The sequence below is a fragment of the Alligator sinensis genome, unplaced genomic scaffold (assembly GCF_000455745.1).
Source record: "Alligator sinensis unplaced genomic scaffold, ASM45574v1 scaffold300_1, whole genome shotgun sequence".
NCBI classification, from domain to species: domain Eukaryota; kingdom Metazoa; phylum Chordata; order Crocodylia; family Alligatoridae; genus Alligator; species Alligator sinensis.
Genome location: NW_005842240.1, coordinates 860,496 through 877,772, shown reverse-complemented (window position 1 = coordinate 877,772; position 17,277 = coordinate 860,496). Strand labels below are relative to the sequence as shown.

Below are 17,277 nucleotides of genomic sequence, written 5' to 3'. Positions count from 1 at the left end.
ACTCTCCACCCCTCACTTTGTAGGGCCATTAGGCTTAAAGGAATGCAAATGTTTAGGAGCCACAGAGAGAACAATCAGCAAGAGGAAGTGCAATGTTGTAGTCCTTGGCTGGGTTTTGCGTTCTTGTCCCTGCCTCTGGAGCTACTTAAACATTTAGTTTTAAACAGTCATCAGATAAAATGTAGAAGCAGCACCAGGGGCAGGGAGCAGAGCATAAGCCTTGCTCCTACCCAGGAGCCAGTGTTTGGTATAGATTGTCTTAAGTGTCCCCATGCCCCTATGCTGGCTCTTGTGAATCCTGGCCTTGGGTGCTTGACTCTTCATTTTTAAAGTGCAGGGAACATAGGCATCTAACCTGGGTTTGCAGAGTCTCTTTCTGGATCTGGGGCCCTACAGGTTAGGCACAAGCACCCTCAGCATCAGCCCATCTAACACCTAAGTGACTTGGGTCACACCTGAAGTCGATAGCAGGGCAGGGAATCAAACCTAGGTCTCTGAAGTGCCAGGCTAAAGACCTCAACATAGGTCCATTTTTTCCACCATGAAGGTGGAAAGGGGATGTGGGATGGGTGTAAAGACAGTCAGATTGGTCTTGCATCCTTTAATGCTGCCCCAGGGTCCTGGTTCAGCAAGCCACTTCAGCAAGCCAAATTTTGCATGTGCTTAAATGCCATTGGCTTCAGTGTACTTTGCTGAATCAGTGTCTATATCTATTTGGCAGATACTCCATCTGCCCCTTGAGTATGTCTATAATCAGCCTTCCCGAGGAAGGGTGTCCCATGGCAAGCCCTGCCCACCTCTCTTCCTCGCCTGTGCCAAATGTAGAAATGCGGCAGTGAAACTATTCTGGGGGGTCTCTCTCTCTGTCACACTCAAGCACACCAGAAGCTGATACTCAAGAGCATGTTAGGCACACCTGCAGAATGGCTCCACGACTGCCTTTCTGGGTTTGGCACATGAGAACAGCGATATGGTGTGGACATCCCCTTATGTAACAGCATCATCCCATGGAAGTGCTGCCTTCCCCTCTAGCAGATGGCACCATGGGTTACTTTCTTATCCTCTGCATTTGTCGAGACCCATCCTAGATCTCAGTGCAGTCTTCTTGGCAGTGAGTAGCTCTTACAGGCTCCGTGTGGCTGCTCGTTCCAGGCCGCATGTGCAGCTGAAAACATCATTGATTCAAGACCGCTAAATCACTGCCTTTACTATGCACAACCAGAAGATGCTATTCCTCTCTTCTCCCTTCAAGTGGAAGTCACAGGGGTTTGGCATCAGTCAAAATTAAAAGCACATTTAACAAAATATCCGAAGGAACAATAATTATTGAGGCTATTTCCTGAGGACTAACGATTAGCTGGGAGCACCGACTCAGATGGGCATTAATTCCCCAGGAAATGCCCCAGGCCAAGGCTGTTATTACTATTATAAACCTCATTTTTTCTTGCTGTTGTTTCAATAACTAGAAAATAATCTGTGCATTACTAGATCTGATTTCCTCTGATAGCATCAGACATTCAGAGAGCTGGACGGGGAGGCGGGAGTTGAAGGGTCCAGGTAAGAGGGTCAGCCTTGACGGTGTTTGCTTTGCTGGGTCTTACCAGGTCTCATGAGGCGGTTAGGGCTGGCGTAGCAGCGATGTCACAGCAAGGGCCTCTCTGGGAGCCCTTTATAACAATCCCAGGGCCAACAACTTACAAGAGATGTTAAAATACTCTCCCCAGAATCTTTTCTGTGAAACCCACGTATTAACGTATAGGTGCAATACCATGGTTTCTGGTGGACTTTGCTGATTTTCCTCATAAATACTGAAAGGAAATGTTAGCACAAGCGATACGTTGACAACACTGTAGATCCAAGTCCCCGGTGCACAGAACTGATACAGCACAAACCAGAGCAGTGAATGCATCCTCACGCCTTCCCTCTTAGTGAGCTCCTGACCGGCAGGGAAACCCCACTGCGAAGCATGACACAGGAGTTCATTTTCTGTATCCACTCCAGTCTCAGCTACGAAGGATGCACTCAGGCACTACTGGAACAATGGTCATTTAAGTCCTTTACAATGGTCATTTAAGTCCTTTTACAGATAGGAGGGATGATTTTATGCTTCTTGTTAGTTTTTCGGTCACAATTACAAAGCCAAGCTATTGGATTCTGTGTAATAATTTCAACAGGCTTTAGAGCAGACCTGTAATAAACCCCTCTGTTGTTTGCAGGCAGCCCTTGTAACTAGGAACCTAATTCTACAAGAACACATTGTGGAGCTAAGAGCATCCCTCACCCTTTTGCACTGACTGAGCTGTAAGTCACACTTGTTTGCCTGATACCCTCAAATCCTAGAGCCAGTGCTAACTGACGTTGTTCCTATTCTCATTTTTCCCCTGCAAGTTTCTATAGGCAATTTTTAATTACTTTAACAGTTCTCTGGGGTTGAATGAAACACACAAATACACACTCCTTTGAGGCTGCAAAGCAAAAAGACGTAAAGGAAGCACTCTGGCTGCCCTGAATGTGGTATGAGAAAAGTAGCAAGCACTTGTACAGATGGAGCCATCACCTGTCATTCTGGACTTTGTCTTTCTTCGATGTGGATTTCAACCAGAAGAACACAGGAAATGGCCGGTGTATCCCTCTTTAATCCTCCCATGTATGCAAGACACCTCAAGGGCCAAAAGGTGCAAGTACCCAGCGTCTGCTGCTGCCTCCTTGTGCAGGAAGAGACTAGACAGTCAATATGCTGCCACTTTTTGGATGCTTTACTCAAGTGATTTACTCAAATTAGTAAATGCTGAGAGGCCAGACTTCTCACAGGGTTCAGTGGAGATTGAGGTAAAATGTCATCATAAGGGACTGGGCACCCAAGTAGTCAGGTTGTAAAAAAAATTTAAAAACACCTAGCTACCTAGAGCCTTAGCATGTGTACTGCTGTCTCAGAAAGACCTTGCACACACTACTTCACCAATGCAAAACCATCCTAAACACAGCAGATTCAGGACCCAAAGGATTTTCACAGATTTCATAGATTCATAGACACCAGGGCTGGAAGGGATCTCAGAAGATCATCGAGTTCATCCCCCCCACCCGAGGGGCAGGAAGTCAGCTGGGGTCATAGGATCCCAGCAAGATAAGCATCCAAATTTCTCTTGAAGGTGTTCAATGTAGGTGCTTGAACCACATCCGGCAGGAGGCTGTTCCAGACCTTGGGGGCTTGGACAGTAAAGAAATTCTTCCTTATGTCCAGCCTGAAATGGTCTTGCAGGAGTTTATAACTGTTCAACGTCATCATCCCTTGGGGCACGCTGGTGAATAGACGTTCCCCCAGATCCTGGTGAGTACTCCTGATAAACTTATAGGTGACCACCAGATCACCCCTGAGCCTGCGCTCTTCCAGGCTGAAGAGTCCCAGGGCTCTCAGCCTCTCATCATAAGGTCTGTTTTCCTGGTCTCTGATCATGTGCATGGCTCTCCTCTGGGCTCTCTCAAGCTTCTCCACATCCTTTTTGAATTGTGGAGCCCAAAACTGGATGCAGGACTCCAGCTGTGGCCTCACCAAGGCCGAGTACAATGGGAGAATGACGTCCTGGGATTTGCTTCAGAAGCATCTATGGATGCAAGCCAGCGTTTTGCTCACTTTACTAGCCGCTTTACTTTCTTACCTGGCAGAGTTCTCAGTGGTCTGGAATTAAAAGATAAGCTCTTTATACCACTTTTTCCCCCATTGCCTCTGAAGGTGCTACCCCAGGATCAATAGCCAAGGGAAGGGGGCCTGGCCAGAGAAAATGGTGTGCCTGAGCTGCCCTCTACCCTCCTGCACCCTTGATACCCTCAGCTATCATAACGGTTCCCTTCTGACAGCTGGCATAGCCTGGAGCAGACACAGGACCCCAGGATCAGGGTAACACAGACAACTCTGCACCTCTTCAAAGCTCTTTATACACATGAAGGAGGGTGATTTCACAGTGCTCCATTTTTACAAAAATTGCACCTTGTCATTTGCCAGTCTTTAAATCCCTGCCTTCATATACCAGTAATTTGGGAATTTAATGAAACAGCTCAAGATTCAATTATAGGGAATAAACTAAACCAAATCTATCTTCCACACAAGAAGCAAAGGACTAAATTATATACAGCAGATAAAGATGTGTTGGGATATCTGTTCTTTAGAACCGCGAGGAAGCCATTACTTACTTTTTTACTAAGCAACTAAATTACAGTGCACGTTATTGAGACTAATAATCATCTAACAACCACTGTTTACTGTAACGGAGGAAATGGGTATCCAGCTTTCTGAAATCCTGAGCAAAACTGAGAGGTGAAAGTCAGACTTCCTCACTATTTCAGGTCCTAGCTTTGTGAAGTTGATCTGAACAAGGATGGGGAAAACATGGGGTTGGGAAAGTGAATCCACAATTAGAGAGACTCAAAGCTTTCCTTATTTATTATCTAAAAGTCTCTGGCCCAGGACTGGGACCTTGTGGGATTTCATTGTATATAAAACTACAGTCAAAAGTGAGCATGTTCCATAAAACAGATATGGGCCAAACAGCTCCACCATAGAGAAAGGCACAGCCCGCGGTGCTTTCAAGTAGAGTCAAAGACCTGAGCACTAATCCCAACTCTGTGATGGTTGAGGCACTTCAACTCCTGGGGCCTGCTCCCCATGTATAAAATGGCACCGTCAATATTAACTTAATTTATAGGAGAGTTGCTGGAAATAGAGATACTTCCCAGCCAGATCCCCAGGTCTGACCATTTCCAAAGTTTAGTAAAGTGTAGACCATGATTCAAAATGTTTATGTCTGTTTTCTCTCATCATGAACCGAACCCTGAAATCACCTCTGCCAGAAACGAAGGGTGGGAGGGGAGATTCAGTTATGGGCCAAGGTTTGTGGCTGGAGTGCATCTTTCTTGACAGCTCATTCATATTTGCAAAATGCTGTCAGCTCTTCAAATTGAAGTGCCGCGGTGATGCAAAGTAGTAGTCCATTATCAATATGTTTCTAAGCTCTTGTTTAGAAGCAGGTTTAATTCCTATTAAGCAGAAACCTGATTTTATACCAGTTCCTTAATAAGGTTCAGAGTCCAGCAGAGATGGTCTCTAAGGCTAAGTACAGATCTTAACAAGCCCCTGGCGGACGTGCTCTCTCGTGCTTTACTTAAAGCGCTATAAGTTAGAATGGAAGCAAACTGAGCAGACGTTAGCTATTGGATGGGAGGGCCTCACAGCCTGCCCACACTGGCCAAGGTCAGCAGGCTGGGGGAGCTCTTGCTGGAGCACCCCGTCTTCCCATCCCTGCCCCGCTTCCCATTAGTGGCTTGGGGGGGCACAATGGAGCCCCCATGCCATGCAGGACCCCCACAGCTTGCTGGGTCAGGTCTGGGGTGGGGGGCAGGCCAGATCTGTGCAGCAGGGGGCTCCCTCCCCGCTCCACCCCAGCCTTTTGACAGCTATAGTACAGGGCTGCCTGGCTTTTTGCCATGCCGGAAACTGGGGACGGAGCTCCCCTGCTGCACGGACCCAGCTCAGACCCACCCAAGACCCAACCCAGCAATTGTGGGGTGGGGCATGAGGGCTCCCTTCCCCAACCCCCAGTTCTCTATGCAGTGAAAAGCCGAGCCAGGTAGCCCCATGATGCAACTCTTGGCTGCAGCTATCAAAAGGCTGGGGTGGGAGTGGGGAGGGAGCTCCCCTGCTGTGCACACCTCCCCCCTGCCCAGGCTGGTTTGGGTCTTGGGGGATCAGGTCGGGTTCACAAGGAAAGGGGGCTCCTTTCCCCCACTCCCAGTTCCTGGCGTGGCAAAAAGCTGAGCTGGGCAGCCCCATGCTGCATCTGTCAAGACACTCAGGGGAAGAGGGAAGGAGGGAGTGCCCCTGTTGTACTGACCCAGTCCAGCCTCCTGCAAGACTCAACCCAGAAATCTGGGATCTGGGGAGCCCGTGCAGCAGGGAGGCTTCGTCCCACCACCCCCCACTCAGCCATGCAGAGAGGAGACAGTGCCTTTTCTGTCCTCTGTGATAGCCCAGGGGTGGGGCTGGGCCAGTGCTTGCCCACAGCAAACAAGCACCAGCTGAGGCTAGCAAGCTGCTCAGCAAGGGACACCCTGGGATGTTGGGGGAATGCGACCTACTTGGGATGAGATGTGGTACAGATGTTCAAAAAAGCACGCTAGCCTAAAGTGCTTTAGTCTGAAACCACTCCCATTCAGAGTTAACATAGAGCAGGATACAGTGCTTTATGTGCCATGAACATCTGTTCTGTTACAGTTGTAAAGTGATTTCTGTGCATTTAATGCATGATAAGTACAACGTCTGTACCTAGCCTTGGCTGCAAAGAGATAGGATGGACAGTTGTCTAGGCAGAAAGAAACCCAGTACCCACAAATCTGGATTTCACATGTCTGGCAACCACCATATATACCTTGGCAAAGCACAAGGAAGGAAAGAGGCAAGATGAGAAAAAAGATGGTTTAGCAGTTAGAAGCTTGGGAGCCTTAAGCTCAAATCCATACTTTTTCACAGACTTTCTCTGTAGCTTCAGAAAAGCTGCATAGGCTTAGGCAAGTCTATGTTTTATTCCCGACTTTGAGCAAGTCACTTTAGTTCCCCATGCCCCCGACCGCATTCCCTGCCTCTGCAGTGCAACCTCATGGGGAGCACAATTCGCCTCTTCAAGACAGCAGCTCCGTAGCACCAGTTGTAACTCTAGAGGAGCCCTAGCAGCTTGACTCCACCCCAGGTTGGCCAACTCCTTCTCCCTTTGCATTGCCACCGGCTGGCTCAGGGCTCCCTCGTGCTAATGGCAAGTTGTGGGCAACTTGCACCACAGCACCTGTTTCTAACGGACCTTTTGCTACTGGAGGTCCATAACCCGGCTTCTTCTGGTGAAGTCGAAGTAATAACTCAGGCTCACAGTCTCCTTGGAGAGAGAGACACTTTAAAATCAATGCAAGTGGAAGAAAGTTCCTGTCTCACATGAAAGACACATGTGGATGAAAGCTGTGATCCAAGGAAATCTCACCCTAAATGAGATTTAAAGACATAGTCAAGCAGAATCTCAAGTTACTTCATCTTCACGCTTCAACTGAAGATAAGCCAAATACTCTCAAGCAGGGTAATGATCTAAATGTTGCTCATTTTCCAAATTACAAGACAACAAGCTTGCCTCCTTAATGCGCCTGCCTTTGATCTCAAGGAAAATGAAGCATTAGAAATAATACCGCATATAAGATTACACTGTATTTAACTTCAGATGTGAGCAAGTCCAAGGGAAGTCAGAGCACAATTAAGCCTGTTATATACCATCACCCTCTCTGCTACAGCTATTTCTGGCAGGTCTTTCAAGGGAAAACCTGCTGCGAGATGAACGGAAAAATAAACCAGAGGGAGAAAGGGGCAGCAGATACTGCCGGCGGTTCCAGTGGTGCAATCCCAACGTCACGACAGCCCATGGAAACAGCAGGTATGTGACCTACCTGTGATGAATGAATAAGCTGCTAGGATGTTGCTGAGCAGTGCCATCTCCGTGCTAATGCCCGCAGGCTCCATGCTGCTGTTGAACACCAGCTCTTGTGTCTCATCCACGGGAAGCAGCACGGGGCTGTAGTCCGGTGGGTAGAAGGTAGCAGACCTCCCTTTCTTCTTCTCTGTTTTGGAACAGAAAACAAATGAGGGATAAATTCCCATCCGTCCCAACGCCACAGAATCTGCTTCTGTACTCAGAACCGAAAATGCCACCCAGGTTTGGCAGCTTACACCTTCTCAGTTAACTTTGCCTGACTCTACGCCAGACGGGCACGGCAGCTTCTATGCTTGCAACCAGGCAGCATCGCCTCTCCCATCTCCTGCTCTTTCGTGTCCCCAGTCAGACACACCCGCATGCTTTAGAGCAAATCTATAATCAAGTTGCTTTTCATTTTTGTAAATCAAAGGAGCCTTTATCAATGCTGGGGTTCCACTCAGCTTGTAATAACTCAGCGCACAAAACACAGGCAGGGTCGGCAGCGCTCCACTGTATCTCCCTGTAATCCTAGAGTGAGCTACACCTGGCAAACAGCGCTGCTTTCTCTCCAGCCTCCTTAAGGGAAGGGCGGATCATTGCCTGCATTTATGACTTCCTTCAAAAGCACACTCTCATTGTGTTTCGCCCAGACATAATTTCCCCTTCAGAGAGGTGAGTGAACATGGGTTAATGATTTGATTTTATTTGTTGAAGACTGGAGCTGAGAAGGCGGCTAATTCCAGGAGACTGAAAGAGACCCTTTCAAACCTTATCAGATCACTGTTGAGCACTCACTGTACCTTGATCTGCTGGCAGACGCCGCAGCCAATTGCAAAATACTCATTGTTTTAAACACATTAAAAAGTCAGCACATGGCGTACAGGTCACATAAGCACATAGGGACGCTACTACCACTTTTCAGATCCCTTTCGCCTGTGCATCTGGTCTTGGCAGAGAAGAAACAGCACACAGTTGCTGGCACTTGCATCTGGCTTCCACTTATCTGTAGGTATCAAGTTCAGGAAACGAACAATTCTACGAAAAATCACAAGCTACATAAGCAAAGGCACTTCCCACTCCAGGGTGCAGCACGGGAAAATCTGTATTTGCGTGCTGACACTGTATGTGTGTTTGCAGCCCTTACCTCCAAGGCAAATAGTTACATTGCACCACACGTGCATGGAAGCTGTACAGACCCCCTAGGCAACGATAGCAATTTAGGCATCAGATTAAGGTAAAGTGATATTGGATAGTGATGGAGCAAGTGGCGAACGTGTGTGTGGCACTGTATCTTTATTGTATGGTTCGAGCTTTGGTTATGTCTAATCAGCATGTGGGACTGGCTATCAGGGATCTTAGGTTCTGTTCCAACTCCAACAGTGGAAAACTGTGGAGCCAAGGTGATGCTTTGAACTAGCTACCCTGTGACTGAGATGAATGTAGGAGACAAGGGAAGATGCGAGTACAGGATAACTTTCATTTTGCATCATTATCTCCATCACGGCAAGCTCTAGGAACTCCAGTCCAAGAACAAGCCCCTGTTGTTGTTTCAGCCACAGTTCACACAAGTAACAAAGCCCGTCCTTGTCCCAGAGAACGTGCCGTCTATCAGAGCGCAACAGGTGGAGAAAACTGGCAAGCCGGGTGGCAGACGGGTTGGAAGATGAGGCAATGAACTGAGGGGAGTTTAGGAGAACAATGGAAGCCACAGCTCACCACTTGCCTCGCCAGTGCCCGCTGATGATAATTTTCAGGAATCAGAGCAGAGGTTGAAAGTTAAAGATGGATTTAAAGAAGAGAAAGGTCTTCCGGAGACAGTGTAGAAGTGTTTCAATGGTCTCCTTCCTGGTGTGACGTCTTGTGTTTTTAGTTAAGGGGGCGAGGATTTCTCTAGGAACACAGAATCCTTGCACTAGAAGAGGCCCCCCAGGCCATAAAGTCTCAGTCCCCTGTATTCATAGGCAACCATTAAAAAAATACCCAACCAAAAAAATAAAGAAAAACTCATACACTCCAGGCCCTTTCACATACTGCAGCCCCAGAACATCTTCTAAAAAGACCTAAGCCATGCCAGAGGCAAAAAGCAAAGACAGATGCCACCAAGGCTTTGGCCACAGAAAAGGGGAAGAATCCATTAAGCTAAAGTACATGAGTCGCGTCACACATTCAACTTAATATTTACTACATGCTGTTAAAACATGAGGAAGTATATATTCAAGCAATTTAGCATGTGTTAAGTGTTATTGTGACATTGCAAAGTTGTTCCCTTTTGAGTGAAGGCTATCTAACATACTAACTTTAATATGCAATAATTTTAATAGGTCATGACATCTCAGTGATTTGCAACCAATGCAAGCAAATGTGTGACTACCCCCTTAGGTGATCATGGGAAGAGGACCACAACCTGATCCTACAAAGGAGGGCAAACATCCCAACAGCCCTTAGCAACTCATCTGGGGGAAAGCCAATGTGGTGCCCATCTTCAAGAAAGGGAAGAAAGTAGAGCCGGGAAAGCACAGGCCAATCAGCTTGACCTCAATCCCTGGAAAGATTCTGGAAAAAAATCATCAAAGAGACCATTCTTGACAAGCTGGCTGATGGCAACATCCTGAAGGATAGCCAGCACGGGTTTGTTGTGGGTAGGTCTTGCCTGACCAATCTCATCTCCTTCTATGACCAGGTGACCTATCACCTAGACATGAGAGAAGAGATTGACATCATATATCTGGAGTTTGAAATAGCCTTTGATCTGGTGTCCCACAATCTCCTCTTGCAAAAATTGGCCAACTGTGGCCTTGGCTACATCACAGTCTGATGGCTAAGAAATTGGCTCCGAGACCTGACTCAGAGAGTGGTGGCCAACGGAAGCAAATCATCATGGGGCTCCATGACCAGTGGCATCCCCCAAGGCTCCGTCCTTGGACCTGTTCTCTTTAACATCTTTATCAATGATGTGGATACTGGTGTCAAAAGTGGACTGGCCAAGTTTGCCATTGACACCAAAGTTTGGGGCATAGCATCCACACCTGAGGATAGGCTGGTGATCCAGGCTGACTTGAATAGGCTCGAAAGTGGGCAGATACAAACCTGATGATATTCAATACCGACAGATGTAAGGTACTGCACCTTGGGAAAAAAATACCACAACACACTTATAGGCTCAGCAGTGCTACATTCACTAGCACCATGGCCGAAAGAGACTTGTGGGTCATGCCTGACCACGAGATGAACATGAGCCACCAATGTGATGTCGCAGCTCGTAAAGCAAACCAAACTCTGGCTTGCATCCATAGATGCTTCTCAAGTAAATCTCGGGATGTCATCCTCCGGAGGCTGTACTCAGCCTTGGTGAGGCCACAGCTGGAGTACTGCATCCAATTCTGGGCTCTACAATTCAAGAAGGATGTGGAGAAGCTTGAGCGAGTCCAGAGGAGAGCCACGCACAAGATCAGAGGGCAAGAGAATAGGCCTTATGAAGAGAGGCTGAGAGCCATGGGAATCTTCAGTCTGGAGAAGTGCAGGCCCAGGGCTGACTTGGTGGCAGCCTATAAGTACATCAGGGATGTGCATCAGGATCTGGAGGAATGCCTGTTCACCAGAGCACCCCAAAGGATGATAAGGTCCAACGGTCACAAACTCCTCTAAGACCATTTTAGGCTGGACATAAGGAAAAACTTCTTTACTGCCCGAGTCCCCAAGGCCTGGAATAGATGCTTTCCAGAGGTGGTGCAAGCACCTCCTCTGGACTCCTTTAAGAAGCTTTTGGACGCTTATCTTGCTGAGATCCTTTGACCCTAACTGACTTCCAGCCCTTGGGGCAGGGGGCTGGACTCGATGATCTCCCAAGGTCCCTTCCAGCCCTAATGTCTATGAAATCTATGAAAAGACTTTCCTGACTGCTCATCAGGTGGCCTCTATGTCTCTGTACATGAACAAGACCCACCAGGCATCTGAGAGGTTTCCAGCTACTGTTTGGAGCAGCAAGGCACACAAGCCAAACTGCAGCTCCAACCATAGCTAATGTTCAGGGCTTCAGAGGCAGGTGGAAAAAATCCCTGACATCAAACAATGCCTTTATAGAAAAACCAGAAGGCCTAAAGCATAGTATCACTGGACACTTCCCATACATGCAGCAACCCATACAGACATCAAGTTTCCTTTCAGTCCCTTTAGAGGATTACTAAACACTCAAAGCCACCTATCACATGCTCTGCTTCCTAGTCCAAGAGCATGTCAGTCCTATCATACTATCCCTTCCAAAACTTAAAAAGGAATTAATACTATCCCTTCCCAAAACAATTCCATTTCCCCACCTCCACCACTTTGCTCTGATGACCATTCCAAAAAATTGTAAGTTTTAAGCTTAGTTTCCAGTCTAAATCTCTTAACAGCCAGCATGTACTCATTCAATCTTGGGTCAACATTGGCCTTCAGCTTTAACAGCCTTTCTCCCTTCCTAGCATTCACCCCACCAATGTCTTTATACAGAGTAAATATATCCCCTCTCCACCTTCAGTTTTGCTAAGCTACACAAGCCAAAATCATTTAATCTTCTCTCCTAAATGCAGCAGCACATTCTAGCCTATGAGAAGATTCTTCCCATAGCCAAGGCTCTCACACAGTGATTAGTGAACCACTGGCAGGCATATGGGATGGGCAGAACACGATTAGACACCGCAGTTGGTAACTGAGCACTAATCCTGTGGCCTGGGGATATGACATGCTGTTTGCCATGTGTTCTCTACCCTTTCCCTCCATCCTTTCCCCAGTGTCCCACTTATGGAGGTACAGGATCTGTGTTCAAGCTCAAACACTGCAATCCCAGAGGTTTAGTCTTTAGCGATAACTAAACTGATGGGCACAAGCCATGCTAACAGATAATCATACCACTAATCAGCTATGACATATAGCGGGGAGCAGGACCATCACATGCTGTGTAGCAATCACCTCCGTCTGTATTCTGTAGGAGCTGTACTTGATGCAAGTGGAGCAGATGGCATCGCTGATTGAGCCGACAAATAGGATCCTCCCATTTCATTTCCAAAATGAAAACTTCTTCAGCAATCCCTTGCAGCCGAAGATGACTGTCGTTCATGATTGTCTCTACCCCACTATTGAATCCAGTTTCCCAGCAGCTCAGAACTCATGACAATATTGGGAGATATTCTGGATGGCTAATGAATGTATTTGGCAGCCTCTGAGACCTATCCTTTGAGCAGAGTAGATGCCTCACCGCATTGTGGTGCTTCCCTGCACCCACACAACATGGTCATTCTATGATATATCATGATAGGAAGTCACTCTTCCTCTGACAATAATTGAGGATTGCTTTGCCTCAGAACTAGGGTTGTTCTATCAGGAGCAGTGCCCATTAAACTTCCTAATGGTATAGATGAATGACAGCAGTTCAGGTCTTCTGACTTGTGATTTGGAGCTGGGGACAGTAGTAGGCGGCTGCAACCTCCGTAACCACTCCATTCTCCCTAAGTTTTCCTTCCATCTATAGCTCCCCTCCATCATCGGCTCCCCTACTTCATCTCCTACATTTTCACTATGTTCATAATTGGAATTTGCTGGATCTCAGTAGGACCAAGACTCCCCTTGCTCGGGCTCCACCAACTTGTGTGCTGTGTATGAGATTGGCTGGCAAAAGCTCAGAAGAGATATGGATTTGCTGGGCTCCATCCACTCTGCACAAACAACAAAACACAATGCAAGTGCCTTGTTGGACGGGGAATGAAGAACAACCTCCCCAGTGGAATTGTAAGAGGAATTTCACGTTTCTTTCTCCCCTGCTCTGAGAGAAAGAAAGACAGGTCTTAAAAAAATCAACCAAGTTCCTAAATGAATGGTTATCAGAGTACTCTGCACTCCAGCAACGAGCAACCTGAAGTCACAGACCGGGTTTTCTAATCTGTCGGACAGTACAGTCATAGATGGTGAAGGCAGAAAAAGCCACTGTGGTTACAACAGAGGGGGGGAACCTATCCTTCTGCAACAAAAACACACCATGAAACAGCCATTGGCTGCTATACAGTATCTTCAAACCTCTCCACAAGCTTGCCATTCATTCGATTCTGGTTCACTTACTTCCATGCCTACCCTAGAGATTGTGTCTTTCTCAAATCCATTTGTCTATCACTGGCAGCCTTTCATGCCCACTGCCTCCCCCTTTGTAGCATCATATTGTTGAAACAGGATTACTTGATTTTTGCAGACAGGTGGCTAGCCCATATTAATTTAAAGTCAGGGCAAGGTGCCACCTTAGGGACAAACTGGTTGAGAGAGACATGAGCATTTACAGGCAACAACCGACTTCAGTGAGTATCTGATGAAGTGGGTTGTTGTCTATGAAAGCCCATGGCTCTCACATCTAGTTAGTCTTAAGGTGCCGCTCTGCCCTGTCTTTTGCCTTTATTACTAGAGCTAGACAACATTTTTTCAAGAGATTCATTGGAAAATGCAGTTTCAACATGAGCAGAACTATTTGTGAATATGGGTCAAAGTTGATAAATCATTTGGCTGAAGTAAAAGGAAACAACTGTCCAGAAAGTCCAAACATTTCTTGTTGACATCTGCAAAATGCAACATTTTGACTTTTACATCAATTTTTTCTGCAAATTCACCTACACTTTTTAAAAAGGATTAAAAACAGAACGCCAAACAAAATGATTCACTTTAGGTAGAAGTAGAATGTATTTTGGATCACCTAAAATACTTTTTCTTGAGTTTTTTGTTTCATTAGTTCAATCCAAAAGGACTTCTTTTTTTTCAATTTTTCAGTTCCATCACTGAACCAAAAGAAATCCATTCTCCACACATCTCTGCTTTGCCCCTCACAGAACCTGTACCCCATTTCCAAGCTCAGTTAGAAGCTTATCTCTTCTCACTTGCATGAACCTCTTACTTTCTCATTCTTTCCTTATCTCTGCAATTGTACTAGATAAATGTGTAAAGCATCTTGGGATATAGATATATGCACATTGCCATAACTCTAATCTCACTGCTGAAGTAAATGGGAACTCTGTCCTTAACTTTAAAAGTAATAAGATCAGACCTTAAAGTTGTGCAGAAATGACTGTACTTTGCTGACTTACACAGACTATGCTATTACCTGTCCAATGAACTCATTCACCCACAAAATCAGGAGCTCCTTACTTGCGTTACGACACAACAACAGTGATTCCAGTGCTGAGAAAGGGGTGGGGCATTTGAACAACACAAATACATGAAAACGGATTCTCTTATTTCGCATTCATTAATAAGGACTCTTATCATTGTCATCACTGCAATAACGTTTGGGTCAGTGTTGTAATAGCCATAGCTACCTGGCAGAGTGCTCTTTATAATGGGAGAAGAAGCATCGGAAAAGAACACACCGTCCCCTATAACGTTAGGATCGTGCACTCTTGGCTGCTGTGGAAAATGCGGTTGCTGAATTCCTCGGTGGTGGGTTTGTTTTGGCTGGGTTTCCTGCAGAAGCTTCTTGGGAACTGAAAGAGAAGCAGAAGTGAAACACAATTGTTAGGATGGGTTATTTCAGCTGGTAATAAACTGAGTTATTGCGTTATGCTACAGACGCAACCGGTAATTATACTGTAAGCAGACCAGGGAGACACTCATTTATCACCATAATGTGTGCACTCTAAATGCCTAAGCAGAGAGATTTGAGATTAGGATACAAGGTGCTCTGAACTCATTAAGATCTCACCTTATTTATAATGAATATATTCAGTCTCAAGATTTGTCTTAGTGTTTAGATGGGAAAAACAAGATCTTTGGGGTGGCAAGTCCCTTGATATCTTGACATCTCTTGGCATCTATAAATAAAAAGGATGTATTGTATTTCTGTGTCTTCCACATTGCAATGACACTGTTCAGGTCAATGCTTCTCACTGAAGTTGAGACCCACAGCTCCTTGGGAGGGAGGTGAATAACAGTGAGGCTAGGGACAGGCATTACACATAAACTGGTTTAAGTGATCAGAAACTGGTTTAAACCTGTAACAGAACAGACATTCAGTGCACATAAACCAGTTTCAAAATGGCCAAAACTGATTTGAGATAAACCTGCTTGAATGTAGTATCAGACTTAACTGATTTGGCTCAAACCAGTTTATGCAATGTCTATCCCAGACTCCTTGCTGGTTTAAGCTAAACCAGAGACCCCCAGCATCCCAGCATGCTCTCTGGGCTGGGCTGGGCAGGGCTCTCTTCTCCACAGCAGGGCTGGCCCCTTTCCTCTACTCTCTAGCTGAGGAGTGCAGCCCCGCACAGCCTGCCCAACCACTTCTATCCCTGCAGCTCTGCACCACACCTGCAACTCACTCTCTGATGGAGAAGCCCCATGCTGCACTCTGCGGGGAAGCAGGGGCAGGGCTCCCTCCACTCCCAGCAGAGTGCCAGTGCAGGACTGCATGGCAGGGAGTGGGGGAAATACCTGGCTCCAGCACTGGAGCTGGAAGCTCAGGCTGAGGCTCAGAGCCCCGGTGGGGGATAAGGCAGGCTCCGCTCTCTCCCCCAGTGCAGTGCTGGCTGGAACCGCACCTGTGCTGGGCACGAGCACCCTGACCTCCCTGCCTGCTGCTGCTGCTGCTCGGGCTTTTTGAATGTCTGTCCCTGAGAGAGACGCTGACGATTTTTTTTTTTTAAATGGGAATCATTCATTGGTTCAATTACAAACCAGACAGTGCACAGTGCAATGATTCCAGCTGTTGGAGACCTGACCAAGCAAGCTTTAAATCACCTAGCTCAGGGGATTCATCTTACTAGTGGTGGAGCTGCCATAGCTGCACAGCCTGCAAAATCAGTTCAAGCAGCTGTGTGAACACTTGATCGGTTCGCCCATGCTATGCACAATGCTGCACTGCTAGTAACACTTGAGTTACATAGTTTAAAGCTAGGTACGGTATCAGCAGCGGTGACTCCAAAACAATCATCTCTTCAGTTTCCTGCTTTAGGCCAAGGCAAATCATATAAACACCACAGTATTCACCTCTTACAGTTACTGGGACAGATCCTCTGCCCTAAGTCAGTGCAGCCTCAAAGCCAAAGGAGCTATCTTGATTTATGCCAGCTGAGGGTGTGAAACCACAGTAAACTGGCTTTTGCCACATAAACCTTAGCATGCCGGCTCATTTGGCCTGGCTTTCTGTCTCCAGTAGCAGCCAACACATACATTGCTCCAGAGGATAACACGCTTTGATAGGAAGAGAGCAGCCAAATACTTTTGGTCAGAAGATCTGATCTTAGGGTAAGAGAATAACAAAACGTGAACAGACAAAGTCTCCATCAAAAAGCACAATGCCTGTGTTGTCTTTGTGATGAAAATTAAGACAAAATGGCCATTTTGGCTGCGCATCCTGAGGAGGAGGCATGTGGAAGAAGACTTGGCAGAGTGTGAAACTTTGAATGAGGAGGACAACTCCTTCCTGACCCATGGAGGCCATCAGCTAACACCCTGAAGCATAAGATCTGATTGCCCTGGTCATTATTTAACTTGCCCAGCTACAAATGTTAGGGGTCAAGAAGTGATCCAGTCCTCTTGGCTGACCCTGCATTGTACTTACAGTCTGCTGAGGCTGAATAATAAAACTATATTTACTGACTCCCCTTCCCTGCTTGGCTGTCAAGACATCGGCACTACAATTCTAGCCTTATTAGAGTTGTACCAGGTCAGGAAACAGACTTTTTAAAGAAAATAGCTTCTGAATAGGAACAGGCTGGCACAGCCATTTCTCAAGAAACCTGAATTGGCAAGAGCTCTCTGAGGAGAATTC

General features: G+C 46.6%; 1 protein-coding gene across 1 annotated transcript in view; it reads right to left on the bottom strand.

Annotated features, from left to right (window-relative positions):
- Positions 1-17,277, bottom strand: part of EVA1A (eva-1 homolog A, regulator of programmed cell death) — a 323,709-nt gene that overhangs the window by 5,850 nt on the left and 300,582 nt on the right. Inside the window, exons 6-7 of the mRNA XM_025208589.1 lie at positions 14,828-14,992; positions 7,474-7,644 (exon numbers count right to left, since the gene is read on the bottom strand). Of these exons, the coding sequence (XP_025064374.1) occupies positions 7,474-7,644; positions 14,828-14,992 (336 nt within the window). The remainder of the gene's footprint in view (positions 1-7,473; positions 7,645-14,827; positions 14,993-17,277) is intronic.